The 15,959-nt window shown below is 40.7% G+C and overlaps 1 protein-coding gene across 3 annotated transcripts in view; it reads left to right on the top strand.

The window, feature by feature from the left end:
- SMAD1 (SMAD family member 1) overlaps positions 1–15,416 on the top strand; it is a 58,378-nt gene extending 42,962 nt beyond the window's left edge. For all 3 annotated transcript variants that reach the window (XM_075543733.1, XM_075543732.1, XM_075543734.1), the window contains exons 5-7: positions 7,466–7,687; positions 10,000–10,256; positions 14,019–15,416. In XM_075543733.1, coding sequence (XP_075399848.1) covers positions 7,466–7,687; positions 10,000–10,256; positions 14,019–14,162 — 623 coding nt within the window. In that variant the 3' untranslated portion in view covers positions 14,163–15,416. The remainder of the gene's footprint in view (positions 1–7,465; positions 7,688–9,999; positions 10,257–14,018) is intronic.
- Positions 15,417–15,959: the final 543 nt, after the last annotated feature.

The raw sequence follows: 15,959 nt of genomic DNA, 5'->3' as shown, positions 1-15,959 counted from the left end.
GCTTCACAGGGTTTCAATGGCTGTGACTTACCAGCAGTAGATCATCATCAGACTTTTCTAAGACGTGTTTAGGTGCTCCCAGACGACCAGCCATTCGGACAGTGACTGAGTGTTAACAATGGTTTTGGCCAACCAGAGACTCCTAGGCGTATCTTATTTCATTCTTAGCATATTTTAATTAAAGAACACAGGCTTCAAAAAGTTCATGGAAAAAATTCCATTACTTTTCATTCCAATTTTCCATGAACGTTTTGACACCTACCTTGTAAAAGAGACTTTATTTTTTGCTGTAGTTGCTTGTACGGAGCCCTGGTGATACTGTCAGGTTGGATTGCTAACCCCAAGTTTGGCAGTTCAAACCCACCAGCCTATTCACAGGAGAAAGATGTGAGGCTATCTACAGCCCGGAAAACCCTATATAGGAATGCTACCAGTGGGAAGGAGCCCTTGGTGGCAACGTGGTTATGCATTGGGCTGCAATTGCATAGTCAGCAGTTCAAAACTACCAGCCAGGTCCGAGGGAGAAAGATGGGGCGCTTTCTGCTTCATAAAGAGTTAAAGTCTCGGAAACTCGTCGGGGCAGGTATACCCTGCCCCACTAATGGGTCATTGTGAGTCAGAATTGACTCCATAGATTTTTCTCTTGCCCAAAGGAGCCCTGATGGCTGATCTCACGGTCAGTCTTACAAACCCACAGGGGCAGTTTTTCGCTGCCCTCTAGGGTCACCGTCAGTCACACGCAACTCATGGGCAGTGACTTTGACTTTGATGAGTTGGGGTCACTCAGAGACTAGCTGCTTGCATATTTTCAGTACTTAAAATTTGCTCATGAACTCAACGAACCTTTATTAGGTTAGCAATGAAGTAAAATAGATTGCACACCTTTTTTACCTGTAAAATATCTTCCACAACCTACACTGGTGTGGTCTGGGGGATTTCTCTCCTTCTATTTTCTCTTTCAGGGAATGAGCTATATCTCATACCCAGGCCATATCTTTAATACTTGATCAATCACTACATAGTAAAGGCGGTATTTTTTCTTTTTTTTAAATTGGCTTTATACTTTTTTTCCTGATCATTTCTAGAACATCCTCTCAAACTTATACTTAAGGGTCAGCAATAAAAGAAATAAGATTTTGGTTGAGGAAAATAATCTCTATCTCACACATCTTTGGAATTTGCATTTGGGGATGAGTGTAACAAAAGAGGGCATAGCATGAACCTTATTTTTGTTTTAAACCTTTGGTGATTTTCCCAGATAGCATTCAGCAAACTGCAGCTCACTAATCAAACAACCTGCTGCCTTTTTCTGGAAGTAAAGTGCTAATGGAACGCAGGCATGTTTATTTATTTATATATTATCTATATCTGCTTTCCTGTTACAGGAGCAGAGTTGAATAATTACAGTGGAGACCTTATGGCCCACGAAGTAATTCTGGTCTTTCTCACGCATGCCCACACCTGCACGGTTGCATCAGCCCTGTCCTAACTGAATACTGTTTTGAACAATTCTGGTGGTTGATTAAAACCCATTGCTATTATGTTGATTCCAACTCCCAGTGATGCTTTATAGTGTTTCCAGGGCTTTGTGAACATTTATGGGACCAGACAGCCTCATCTTTCTCCCAAGGAGTAAATGATGAGTTTGAACCTTTAAAATGAGCAGTCCTACACTTACCTCACAGTACCACCAGAACTTTTTTGATATTTATTAAGAATGTTTTATTATTAATGTTGTAGGGTTCTTCAAGATTGGGGAGCTGTAAATCACCAAAATTTTGTTCTTTAAAATATACTTTTGGATGAGAGCGGTGTTTAAGAAACAGAAATTGTATGTGTTTTCAGCTCATTTGTATAGATCAACTAATGGATGTGTATTTTTTAAATGATCATTTTACTTATTTTATTTACTGAATTTAAAAGCTAAGTGCTTTTTAATATTTGTAGAGTTGGTTCCAGAACGTAGTGGAAATTGTCCTTTTACAGTTTCAATCCATGCTTCTGATGTGGATTTCCTTTCATTTTCTAACAAATGTTTATGATAATGCACCTAAGACTTTATAAACCTCAGCACGTTACATATTGGCATAATGAGTATACAATAGGCTGTATTCCTGGAATCTAAAGCACTGGTCTAAGAAGTTTTAGTACAGAAGGAACTTATCTTTAAAACCTTTTAGTTTGCAAATGTTTAGAAGCATGTTCTGTTTGGAGATTTGTTGGTCTTAAGAGATTTGACTTAACAAGCTGCATCCTGTCAGTAAAGTTGGGTAATTTCCATTGTTGGCCCATTCTGGGAATAGAGAGACAAAACACACCTGCTCTGCATGACTTAAAGCAAATATAAGGAAGTTAGCATGAAATCTGGATGAGAGAGATATGATTCATTCTGTAAAAATGGCCAGCTGGCAGGATTTCTTCCGGAGGTTCAGCACCGGAGCAGAGCTGTAGCTGTGCTCGTTATTGGCAACGAGATGTGAAGCAAAGTCATTTCTTATCAATAATTAGAAACTGATTCTCATTTCTTTGAACAAGCATAACCATACTGATACTTTACCTCAAATCTGTCAGCTTGCCAAACTGGTGGTTTACATGGTGCTGTGCTGCAGGAAACTGGGCCACTGGTAGGTAGTTCCCTTATCATCAGGGTCACCTGTGGTGGACAGGTTTCCGCAGAGCTTACAGACGCAGGCGGGGGAAGACCTGGCAGTCTACTTCTGTAGTAATTGGCTAGTGAAGGCCAAATGAATAGCAGGACAACACTGATTAAGTGACAGGATATGCAGGATGGATTTTCATTGTTACAAATTGAACATAATGAAAGCATAGTGATTAATCAAAAAACCAGTATGTAATTATATGTTGTGAAATATTTTTAAAGTTTTATTTATTTTTCATAATTGGTACATTTTTTCTTAAAACATTTTATTGGGGGCTCATACAACTCTTATCACAATCCATACATTGTGTCAAGCACATTTGTACATTTGTTGCCATCCTCATTCTCAAAACATTTGCTTTCTACTTGAGCCCTTAATGCCAGCTCCTCATTTATCCCCCTCCCTCCCTGCTCCCCCTTCCCTCTGAAATATTATATATTGTGAAATAATTTGTTTCTAATTGCAAATCAATGAAATGTTGTCTTGAAGCATGGGTAGCATGGGTGACAGTCTTCACGCCGGGTACTCGTGTGTGGGTGAGTAGCACTGATGAAACATATAACATTCCTCTAGGTCTTTAATGCTTCTCTCCCCGTTCTCCCCCCACTGTCATGAACCCAGTTCTAGCCTACAAATCTGGCTAGACCAGAGCACGTACTCTAGTACAGAAGAGGTCTGGACACATGGAATCCAGGACAGATAAACCCCTCAGGAACAATGGGAGTAGTGATACCCTGAGGGTAGGGGGAAGGTGGGGGAGAAAGGGGGACCTATCGAAATGATCAAGATATAAACCACCCTCTCCCCCAGGGTGACAGATAACAGATGTACGTGGATGAAGGGAGACAGCGGATAGTGTAAGAGATGAAAATGATCATTTCTAATTGATCAAAGGTTCGGGAGGGAAGGAGAGAAAACAATGAGGAGCTGATACCAAGGGCTCAAATAAAAAGAAAATATTTTGAAAAGGATGATGGCAACATATATATACATGTGTTTGACACAATGGATGTATGGATTGTTGTAAGAGCCCCCAAATAAAATGATTTTTTAAAGTAAATATTTTTTTTAACAAATCATTTTATTGGGGCTTTTACAGTTCTTTTTTTTTTAACAATTTATTGGGGTTCATACATATACATACATCAATTGTATAAAGCACATCTGTACAGTCTTTGCCCTAATCATTTTTTTCTCCTCTTTTCTTTTTTTATATTTTATTAGGGACTCATACAACTCTTATCACCATCCATACATATACATACATCAATTGTATAAAGCACATCCATACATTCCCTGCCCCAATCATTCTCAAGGCATTTGCTCTCCACTTAAGCCCCTTGCATCAGGTCCTCTAAAGTAAATAAATAAATAAATAAATATATATATATATATATATATATATATATATATATATATATATGGCCTTCAGTGTATCACACCTGAATTTAGAGACTTTCTCATGAATATATCTGGAACATTGGACACTAATGACCTAAGACCAGACATGTTCTCATCAAGGGCATCACACATGAAGAAAGGGAAAAGTCATTAAAAAGATAGGAAAGTAAGAAAAGTGTATGTTAGAAGACGCCAACGCTGGCTCTGGAAGTTCAGTAGCTGAAGTGAGCAGAGGCATGGTGCAGTACAAGAGCTGCACAGTGTGTTTCAAAGGGAGCTTGTAGTAGTCCTGGTAGACTAGAGAATCAAATCCAGGGAGAGTCACATATGTAGAGGAAATAACTTTATATCAAAGAGTATATTGAAACTATCCCCACCCAGTCCACATCAAGTCCATAAGTCTGATATTACCCCACATGTCTGATCCTAGCCCATAAATTCCTCTTTAGATTCACACAACCATGCAATAATGCCGAATGCAGGAAGATCACAGGCCAGTGGGTGGAAAATCTTGTAGATCCAGTGGTGGTGGAAGCATCTCAGTGTTGGCGTGGACCTCCATGTGGCTCCTCCAGCTCCAGGGCTCTGGCTCCATCAGTGTGTCTCCATGTGGCTTGTCAACAGGAATGTGAAGCAGAGAGTGTGTCCTGCCTACAGGGAGGAAGACCCAAGTTCCCAGAATCCTCAGGAGAAGGACATGCCCACACAGAGGCCTCATTGGCTATTACCTGATTGACAGGCTAGACCCCACCCCTTCACTCAAGTTGACAGGAGAGTATGTAACTGCCACAGAGCTCCAAAAGACAAGAGTATTATAATGAAAGGTATTATAACAAAAGGGGAAAACATACTCAATACTTTTTCTAGCTAAAAACAATTACAAAATTCAACCCCCCAAGCAGCAATAGTTATGGTGTCTATGTGTGTGTGTAGAAAGAGATGTCCACTCTGTCAGAGTGGGTGTTTAAAAAAATACCATATCTACTCGAGTATAAGCCAACGCGGATATCATCCAAGGCACCTAATTTTAACCACAAAACGGCATAAAAATTGTGCTGAAAAACTCGGCTTGTACACGAGTATATACGGTAGTTTGACATATGTGTCACATATCGTACTATTTAATTTTTCAGTCAAATTAAAACTCTTGCAGTCATTACCAGAATCAATTTCAGAACATTATCTTTTCATACTCATTAGCTCCCCCATTTCCCCCCGTCCTCCCCTGCTGTGTCTCTAGGCAATGATCAATCCAGTTACTGTCTCTATGGTATGATATTCCTATTCTGTATTTCATATACAGAAAATCAGACAAAGCCCAACACAATCTCATAAAATTGTACAAGAACTAGACAAAACACAGCAAAAGCCTTAAAGATAAGACAGAAAATATTAAAAATTGAAGCAACTTTAAAATGGGTCAAAAGGGAGATCAAATGATAGGATATTGCATTTCAACTTACCTGCTTCTCCATAATTGACTTTACAGTACTCCCTCTGATAACAAGGCTGTTCACATCCCTGGACTGGCATCAAAGGGAATTCACTGGACTCAATCCCCGGGGGGATCTGCAGGTGGATTTTGGGCTTCCACGGTCATCCATAGCCTTATACAAACTGGGTGTTCACCATTTAAGCTGTGATACCATTCCCCCCTTTGGATTAGGGTTTTTATTATTTACAATCCTTGGTCAAACAGGCTGGTGTGCTTTTTCCATGTGGACTTAGCCTACACCTCACTTAGATGACTACTGTTAAAGGATTCTGAGGGTGGGGGTGGGGGGAGGAAGATGCAAGAAGCATCAGACGAAAATGGAAGAAATACAGAGTCGCTGTACAAAACAAAAAAGAAAAAGGTGGGATGGGAGGTGGGGTTGACCATCATGCTCTACTGAAGGCATTCACGAAAAACTAGTGTCCATGAATTGATGAAATACCAATTGAGATAATTCAACAAGCATACCACTGGAAGCAGTCATGTAGACATTTTGGAAAACAACTACCCAGCCAGCCAACTGGAAGAGATCCATCCTTGTGCCCATCGGCAGAATGCAGAAATGATTGATGAATCTGCGTGGTTTAAAACCAGGAAGGATGTGAGTCAAGGTTGTTGGTATCCTTTCACCATACTTTTCCAGCCTGTATGCTAAGCCAGTAATCCAAGAAGCTGGACCACATGAAGATACAATATCGAGATTGGAGAAAGGCACATTAAGTATCTGCAATAATCAGATGGCACAACCTTGCTCGCTGAAAGCCAAAAGGACTCGAAGCGCGTACTGATGAACATCAAAGACCTTTGGTATGGATTACAACTCAATATAAAACAAACAAAAATCTTGACAGCTGGTCCAATATATAACATCCGGATCAACAGAGAGAAGATCGAAGTTGTTAAAGATTCCATTTTACTTGGATCCACACTGCTGTGGAAGCAAATCACTCAAGTCAAATGGCATCAACTCGTGATCCCATGATCACGGCAGTTCTGCTGCAAAAGACCTCTTGAAAGTGCTTAGCAGCACAGCTGTCGCCTTGAGGACTAATGTGCACTTGACCCACGCCATCATATTCTTATCTGTAGCATATGCATGCAAAATTTGTACAAGAATAAGGAAGACCCAAAAGAACGGATGCGTCTTCATTATGTTGGTGAAGAATGTGACTATACTGTGAACCACCAGCCAGACAAACCAGTGTGGGTTGGAAGAAGTACAGCTACTTACTCGTGAGGATGGGGAGACTGTCTCATACGTTGGACAAGTCATCAGCAGGCAGTAGTCCCTGGAGAAGTGGTACAGTATGCTTGATAGAGAGTCCACAAGACAGGAAGGCCCTCAACAAGATGGATCGGCACAGTGGCTGCAGCAGTCGGCTCCAACACAGCAGCAGCTGGGAGGGTGGCACAGGACGGATCCTCGTTTCACTTTCCTACACTGAGAGTCTGTAAGCTGGAGTGGACTTGCCAGCACTTAACAACGCAGCAGGCCTTTTTATGCCAGCACATTTCAGATATTTGTTATCCTCTCTAGTCCTCGTCCCCTTCGTTTTTTCACTTGCCACTTGTTGCGGCTCTCTAAATAGTGCGTCAGGATCTGTGGGAGGATAACTTTCATTTTCGACTGTTACAGAGCAAGCCCCTTAACACTGAATGTTCACCAAGTACTGTTGGCCGGTTGGCTCAGCTACTGTAGTTATCTAACAGTAATCAGAATAACGTCCAGCTACAGGGGAATGCCATACTTTGTTAATGAGCACCTGCTGCAGACATCATATGTAAATTTTATATATTATATTAGCAATTGATTTTTCATATCTTCATTACATCCATGATCCTGAGCCAGCTTTTCAGCAGATTGAGCTTTCCGCCCCCTTTCTTTCTTTCTCTCTCTCTTTCTTGACAGATGTTCAGGCAGTTGCTTATGAGGAACCCAAACACTGGTGCTCCATTGTCTACTATGAGCTCAACAACCGTGTGGGTGAAGCGTTCCATGCCTCCTCCACAAGCGTGCTGGTGGACGGATTCACTGATCCTTCCAACAACAAGAACCGTTTCTGTCTTGGGCTGCTATCCAATGTTAACCGGAATTCCACTATTGAAAACACGAGGCGGCATATTGGAAAAGGTGAGCTTTCCCTTGGAGCTTTTTTAATTTGAATTTGCTGAGTCCCTTCCCCATGTGATTAGACTTAATTATTCCTCTGTTCAGTTGCTACAGTTTATAAATATTCTTTTTCCAGTTTTATGATCAGGAAGTTCTTCATGTTCCAGTTAATGATTTGTGTGGTTTTTCTACTAGCTCTCATAATACTGAGAGAAACTTGCTGAAATAGTGATTTGCTTTTCAGAAGGGGCTAGGCTACTATTATGTATTTTGTGCTAGACTGAAATACCTGTTAAAGGATGTTCTAGAACACTTGAGAGAAAGCTACAACAAAGACATCAAATTCTGTTTCAAGTGAGGGGCATAACTCAGTATAAAGAAAAACAAGAATGAATGCAAAATGACTTCAGAATGTAATCTCTAAGTGTAAGTTAATGGGGCTGGGAGTGGTGGGAGGAGTTTGGGTTCACAAACAACTCTCCTGAACTCCTTTTAGCTGGTCTGATTACTCATTTTCCTTGGATTCACAATCCGTACTCTTGGAAGCAGCAGTCAAACGATAGGATGCATTGCACTGGGCAGATCTGCTGCACAACACCTCTTCTACAGAGATAATAGCAAAGATGTCACTTGGAGGAGCATGGTCCCCCATGGCCCAGGTCAGGGTATTTTCAGTCACCTTGCCTGTAGAGGTTATCGTGAATCAGAAGCAGCCTGACAGCAACTGGTTTTAGTGGGAAAAGTGGGAGAGGAATGTGGAACGGCGGCTTTACAAGAGAAATACAGATGGCTAATTTACATACGAGCATATGCAGCCTCATGAGTAACCATGAAAATGGAAAGGCAAAACCATGATACTGTTTTGTTACCTATAAATTAGAAGCTTTTGTTTTTGTTCATCCTCAGTACTGTCACAGGGGAAGTGAGAAGGCCACCGAGTCATCTGCTGTTGCCAGGGAGGGTGGAAACGGATTCACGCTTTCTGCAAAGCCATTTGGTGAAAAGCGTATCAAAAGCCTTCCATCCAATCATTTAATTTGCAGGAATATCTCCTCAGGGAGGTAGCAAAAAGTGGCCAAAGACTTTACCGTGGCATTGGTATAATAGCAGAAATAGCTCGGTAGCGGGAGAATCCTTAAATAAATCAAGACGTTGGTACAGCCAAGCAGACAGTTTAATAACGTGCAGGGAAGTTTTAATGATACGTAAGACTGAATACAGGGTGTCAAGCTGTTAACAATTATTGCCTCTAGGTTGTGCAAGGAGTGAGACTAAGTTCTGTTTCTTTGTATATGGTTTTACTTGCTCGGATTTTTCAACGTGAACATGCGTCATTTCTTTATAATGAGGGAGGGAAGGCCTGGTTTCTCTCCAGCAGACAGAAAAATGGACTTGTACCACTTTGTGCTCGCTAGTGGTGTCACTGAAGTCTCGGCATCCCACACACATGTCAACGTAGCCCACCGCGCTTTGTATAAAGACAGTCGTTTCGGAATTGACCGAACGATGCTAGAGTTACTTTTACTTGTGAGGTGGGTCACTAAAGCCGCAAGGGACGTGGCTGTACTGGATGGCCTCTGTAAAATAATCCCCTTACTGGTGTGGGCTTTGGGAAGATGCTGGGTCGGTTGTTGTTCTTGTTGTTCCCCCTTCTTTCCTGTTTTTAAAGACTGGATCAGATCAATTTCCTACACTTCTAGTATTCTAGATCTCACAGGAAGAAGTTTGGAGCAGGTGGTAGTTCAGTGAGATCAGGTTTCACACTACGAATTATTTTTCTGGTTTCTTTTTTTAAATCAGACTTGGTTTCTTACAGCTCTCAGCAGTCCTTCCTCCACCTGTGGCTCTCTAGTGTGTCTGCGTCGCTCCATCCTCCCACTCTCCCCGAACTCAGCTTTCTCAAACTCCTAAACTGCAGAACAAAAGCAGCAGAGCTTGAGTGACGACTCCCTAAGGATGCCATAATTATGTCCCTGGTTGCATTGTGCCTTTTTCCTCCTCCCCTCTATGAAATGGGAGCGATTTCAGTTCGTGGCAAACGAGAGCATTAACCTCTCATCAGAATGAAGCTGCCGGACTTCGTTATTCATTATTAAGGGGCTTTTGTGAAGTGATTTCCTGGAGACCTGCTAAGCATGCACATTGGTGTTGAGACATCCTATGAGCTAATACAAATGCAGCTGAGGTTTCTAAGGCGTGCAGGATGTAGAGAGTGTCTACTTACCTAACTACGAAAGTTGAAATCCGTGGGAAGGTCTATCTCTGTACGGAAACGCGCAGGTGCTTTTCCTCGAGCTGCCACTGACTCCGCCGTGTGCTCTCTCTTCCCCCAGGCGTCCACCTGTATTACGTCGGTGGAGAGGTGTACGCCGAGTGCCTCAGTGACAGTAGCATCTTTGTGCAAAGTCGGAACTGCAACTACCACCATGGATTCCATCCCACTACCGTGTGCAAGATCCCTAGCGGGTGCAGTCTGAAGATTTTCAACAACCAGGAATTTGCCCAGCTCCTGGCACAGTCGGTGAACCATGGCTTTGAGACCGTCTACGAGCTCACCAAGATGTGCACGATCCGCATGAGCTTTGTGAAGGTAGGGGCTCTGGCCTCCAGCTGCGCTTCGGCGTGCGTCAGCTCCGCCCCCGTAGTTAAACAGGGGTTCTCTTGACTGTGTCATAGAACTGTTTTTAAACTCATAACGAAAATGGCAATTATATGGAAACGATCGTTGTTAACCATCGGGAGAAGCAGCCTTCAGTAGCCTCTTCTTGTTTTGTTAGTGCGAGCTTAGCTATTGGGCAGTGCTGTAATCTGTTACGTACTGAACATTCACCCTTTAAACACACACTTGTCTCCTGAGATCAGTTCAGTCGACACACTTCTCGTTTCTGGTTGTTTTTGTTTCAAGAACAAGCAAGTGGCTTTTATGTAAAAATGCAAGCCCATCATTCAGGAAATTGTTTTTGATTGGCCAGGTTCTTTTTAAGCTCTTCCTGTAAACCTCATGATTTTATTAAAACCCAAAAGTTAATAAAGCCCTTGCCCAAAAATTATATTGTACTATTTGGAAAAGGAAAAGGTTAAAGACATTGACCATAATAATTGATCTTTTTGCTGCCTCATCTACCTCTAAGAAATAAAATATTTTACAAGTCACTGGAATATAAAATAAATGTTTAAATATCTGAAAAGATAGGATGAATAAGTTACTTATTCTAGTATTAAACTGACTGATTTCTCTCTGAATGCTCAAAAATAAGGTATTCATTCTCTGTTACTTTGAGAGACAAATTTAATTATATGTGTAGGCGAGGCAGTCGGCTTTTATGTTCGCTCTAGAAGCTCACCTAACTTGTTTTAAACCTGTTTTATGATGTGTGTATTACTCAAGGTAATTTTGGAACCTTACTTTGTTCATCATCCTTCAAGTTAAAGGTATCCTGCCCTGAAGATGACTTCCTCCATGTTTCTTTGAATCATAAAGAGCTCTGGTGGTATCATAGATTAATTGTTGCGCTACTACCTTTAAGGTCAGTGGTTCAAACCCACCAGTCTCGGCAGGAGAAAGATGAGGCAGTTTGCGCCTGTAAGGGTGCATAGTCTCAGAAAGCCTGGGAGCAGCGCTCTTGTTCTTTCTACGGGTCGCTATGAGTCAGAATTGACTGTTGGTGGTGGATTCCTTTTTTGCTTTGCTGTGATTGTTGAGTATTAAAGGCAACCCTTTGAAGAGGTTGACTCGCACACTGTGTCCCTATAAGACTATACAGACCCTTTTCACTCATTATTCAAATATTCAAACTTAATATTTGACTAAACATTTGGCTAAAATGAATGTTTAAATAAAGGCAGTGACTTGCCTGGAACATCAACTCCATGGCAGTGAGTGAGTGAGGATCCAATCTGGCTCTGTTGTTAGGGTGAAAATTTTTGGACTGATGATTTTTGTGAATTATTTACACCTGACAATTGGTTCTCGCATATATGAGAAATCCACATCAGTGCATCTGAACAAGTATTGGTGCCAACCACTGTCCTGAGTGTCGCTGCTATTGAGTCGATGCCAACTCATAGTGACCCTATAAGGACAGAGTAGAACTGCCCCTGTGGGGTTTCCAAGATTGATAACTCTACGGGAGTAGAAAGCCTCATCTTTCTCCCGAGGAGTGGCTGGTGGTTTCAAACTGCTAACCTTGTGGTTAGTAGCCCAACGTATAACCACTGGAGCTCACAGACAAATAGATCTGATCACTGCCCCCAGAGAATTGACTGTCTAGCAGAGGAAAATGGACATAAACAAGCCTTTCAATTAAATCAGCCTTCTGATTTATATATATGTCCATGCATTGTTCCTATATCACAGCTTTCCCCTGGAAGTTCTGATATTTAGAAATATTTTGTGAAGCTGTTCAAGTGGTGGTAGTACTAGGCACCGTTGAGTTGGTCCTGACTGTGACAACCTTATGCACAACAGAACGAACCCCCTTCCAGTCCTGGCCCTTCCTCACACTTGTGTTATGTACATGAGCCCATTGTTGCAGTCCTGTGTTAATTCATCTCATTGAACATCTTATTTTTTTTGCTGCCCCTCCACTTTACCAAGCATGATGTCCTTCTCCCTGGATTGGTCTCGACAGATAACATATCTACAGCACATGAGACCAAGTGTCACCATGTTTGTCTCCAGGGAGCATGTGACTGTACTTCTTCCGAAACAGAGCTCTTTGCTTTTTTGGCAGTCCATGATATTTGGACTTCAACACAATAGTTCAAATGCATCGATTTTCTTCAGTCTTCCTTATTTAATTTAATTACTTACTGTCCAACTTTCACATGCATATGAGGCAATTGAAAAGACCATGACTTGGGTAAGGCATATGTTGGTCCTCACAGTAATATCCTTGCTTTTCAACACTAAACACTATTAAAAGAGGTGTTGTGTTGTGCCGCAGAGTTACCTACTGCATTGTGTCTGTTCACTCTCTTGACTGCTGCTTCCCTGAGCATTGATTGTGGATTGAAGCAAGATGAAATCCTCTACAACTTCAGTCTGTTCTCCATTTATCGTGGTGTTACCGATTGGTCCAGTTGTGAGGATGTTTGTTTTCTTTGCATTGACTTATCCACAATGAAGCCTGCAATCCTTGTTCTTCATCAGCAAATGCTTCAAGTCATCTTCCTTTCAGCAAGCAAGATTCAGTCAAATATATCTTTTAGGTTTTTAATAAGTCTTCCTCCCATCTTGATGTCACATTCTTCTTTATATAATCCAGCTTCTATAATTCTTTGCTCAGCATACAAATTAAATAAGCCTGGTGGGAAGGTACACCCCTGATGCACACCTTTCCTGATGTTAAACCATTTAGCATTCTTTCCCTGTTCTGTTAGCACAACTCCCTCTTGATCAATGTAGAAGTTCTGCAGGAGCACAGAATGCCCATTCTTCCGAAGGCTAGCCATAGTGTGTTATGATCCACATAGTTGAATACCTTTGCATTAGAGTAGGTAGGTATCGGGAATCTGTCAAACCCAATCTTTTCTGATGTGCCTCCCAAAGAAAGGCTTGTTAGCTTCACATTCCATGTCTTCCATGGCAGTGAGTGGTTGATCCTTTGCAGTAACGAAATCACTTCTCTCTGGTTCATAATGATTTTCTTCTGTGCAACGTTCATGTCCTACTTCAGTATTCTCAAGATGCCTGGCAAAATACCCCTTTGAGGAAATGAATTATGTGGTCCACTGATTCTAGGCAATGGTTATAGATCCATAGTAGCTTTGTGGATATTTAATGTGCTGCCAATTTTGCTTAGAGATTTGTAGATCAAGAGCTCTGCATTTCTAGGACCTTCCTTAGGGAAGGAACCGAATTTTCCCCTTGTTTTCTCAATGATAAAATGAGAATTTAGTAATAACCTTTTGGGAAAAATAAATAACATCACAGTGAATTATCTTATAACATCCAGACTCAGAAAGGTAGAATACATGATTTGCACACCTTTGGGTTATGAAGTAAAGATGTTATCAATTCAGTGGAATAGTCGCTATCATATTTAATAGGATGGACAGTGAAAATGAAAGTTCAAAGTTTCCTTATTAAAACAACCTTATAATGTATTTTGCAACTTTGTTTGCGCAAGATCCCGGAGTTTGTAGTCTGGAATCCATAGTAGGACTTCGATGAGCACTCACCGCTTAAATGTGCCCACTACGCCATGCGTGTGTACGTCAGCACGCACCTGCAAGTTTTCTTGAGTAATGGGAGCATAACCTTAATCAGCCTCACGTGTGAATTATTTTTACTTCAGGTTAACCGCTGTTAAACAACACTGTTAAGTGACCTTCGCTGTGTTCCTTCTAGGGCTGGGGAGCAGAATACCACCGTCAGGATGTCACTAGCACCCCCTGCTGGATTGAGATACACCTCCACGGACCCCTACAGTGGCTGGATAAAGTTCTTACTCAGATGGGTTCGCCTCATAATCCCATCTCTTCTGTGTCTTAAATGGCCCCAGGCTTCTGCCTCTTGAAGACTTTTGAGCCTTGCATGTACTTGAAGGATGGATGAGTCAGACATGATTAAGAACTATCGAAGGAACCTTGATTATACTTGACCTCACGACCAACTGTTGGATTCCAAAATTCAAGAGATTTTTTAAAATGAAAAAAAAAACAGAAAAAAACCTCTTGGTAGCATACTGTTGATATCAAGAACCTGTTTAGTTTACATTATAACATTCTATTGTAAAATCAATTAAAATACCGACTTTTAGCAGGACTTTGTGTATAGTTTAGAAAGATGGCTAAGCCAGAGACAAATCTGTCTATTGGAAAAACTATCCTAAGAGATTCTTTGGTGTTCGGCACGATGAGGCCATCGTGTGGCAGAGGTTAGGGTTCATATCGCAGTCAGACTTTCTGAAGTGTGTTTTTATCAGGTGCGGAGCCCATGTTGAGTCTTTTGCCATGGGTTTTCGTAATATTTTTAAAGCATTTGTTTAGTATTGGTTTTTGATTATTTGTTAATTTGTTGATTTTTTTAAAGGTTAATCTTGATCTATGTAGTAAACTTTCTAAAATTGTATGCTGATCATACTGCTGTCAAAATACTGTTAGGCATATGCTCTTTGCTCAGTATGTATGCACAGAGTGCTTGGAAGTTACGAGTTGATTAGCGGTAGAGGACCTAGGAGTATCTGGGGGTTGGGGGAGAGGGAAAGCGGCAACTGAAAATGTAAAATATACTGTAAATTTCAGTTTGTTGCTTTAAAGAAACAAACTGATGCCTGAATTTTGCTGTGTTTGTTTATTGGAGTTTCTATCGTACCTTTTCATTTTCGTCCCTGCTGTCTTCTATTCCATCTCCTCAAAAGCAGTTACGCAGCTGATTAGTTCATATAACTGTGAGATCAAATGGGTAATTTCTGTGCTATTCTCAAGTGGATTTCCTATCTGTTTCAATACCAATTATATGGAGTGTCTAAATTTAATAAGCAGTTTTATGCGGTTTATTAATTTTCAAGTGAATTATTTGCCAAACCTAGTTATTCTTAAATCTTTGTGAGATTTTAAAGAACATCCCTGTTTAAACCCATTAGACTTAAACATTTTTTGTACTATGTTTGGTTTTCTTTTTCTTCTGCTAATCTTTTATATTCACTCATGCTCTCGAACACTGAGTACTTTTATTCCAAAACTCATGGGTTTTCTCTACTGGAAATTTTAAATAAACCGGACCGTATTGCATACTTTGATTAAAACTCTGTTGTTTCCTTTCTTGACATAATGTTAGATTTTAGCATTAGTAAGATTTGTTATTTTTTTTAGAGTTATTTTTCCCCAATATTCTTTGCCACCCCGCATACAGCAAGCTAGATTCATACATACTACATTGTAAGAGGGTACTAATTCTAATGGCAATTCCTTGTGAATTCTAATAATTCCGGTAGTATGTGTGTCCAATACATTGAGAGGTCAATAGATGAGGCCATTAGCTTAATAAAGGGAGAAACCTTGTCCTTTTACTCAAAATAATCCCATGTTCATGAAAGGAAATTGAGTATTTATGAGCAGGGATGGGATTCAAGTAATTTAACCCGCTCGATGCCCTAATGACCATTGTAAGTACAGAAAAGATATATCAAAAGGTCACTTATTTCATACAGTTGATACTTAAATAAGAACAGTAAGAGAGATACACAAAGTAGATTGATATAAAAGTTTTAAAATATTAATGAAAAAAACATTCTATACCTGACCCCCAAAAAACAACAAAACTGTTATTGAAGATAAATTTCGAATT

This window comes from Tenrec ecaudatus, chromosome 3 (genome assembly GCF_050624435.1).
Source record: "Tenrec ecaudatus isolate mTenEca1 chromosome 3, mTenEca1.hap1, whole genome shotgun sequence".
NCBI lineage: Eukaryota > Metazoa > Chordata > Mammalia > Afrosoricida > Tenrecidae > Tenrec > Tenrec ecaudatus.
Note: the sequence above shows the minus strand (reverse complement) of the source record. Positions and strands in the feature narration are given on the sequence as shown.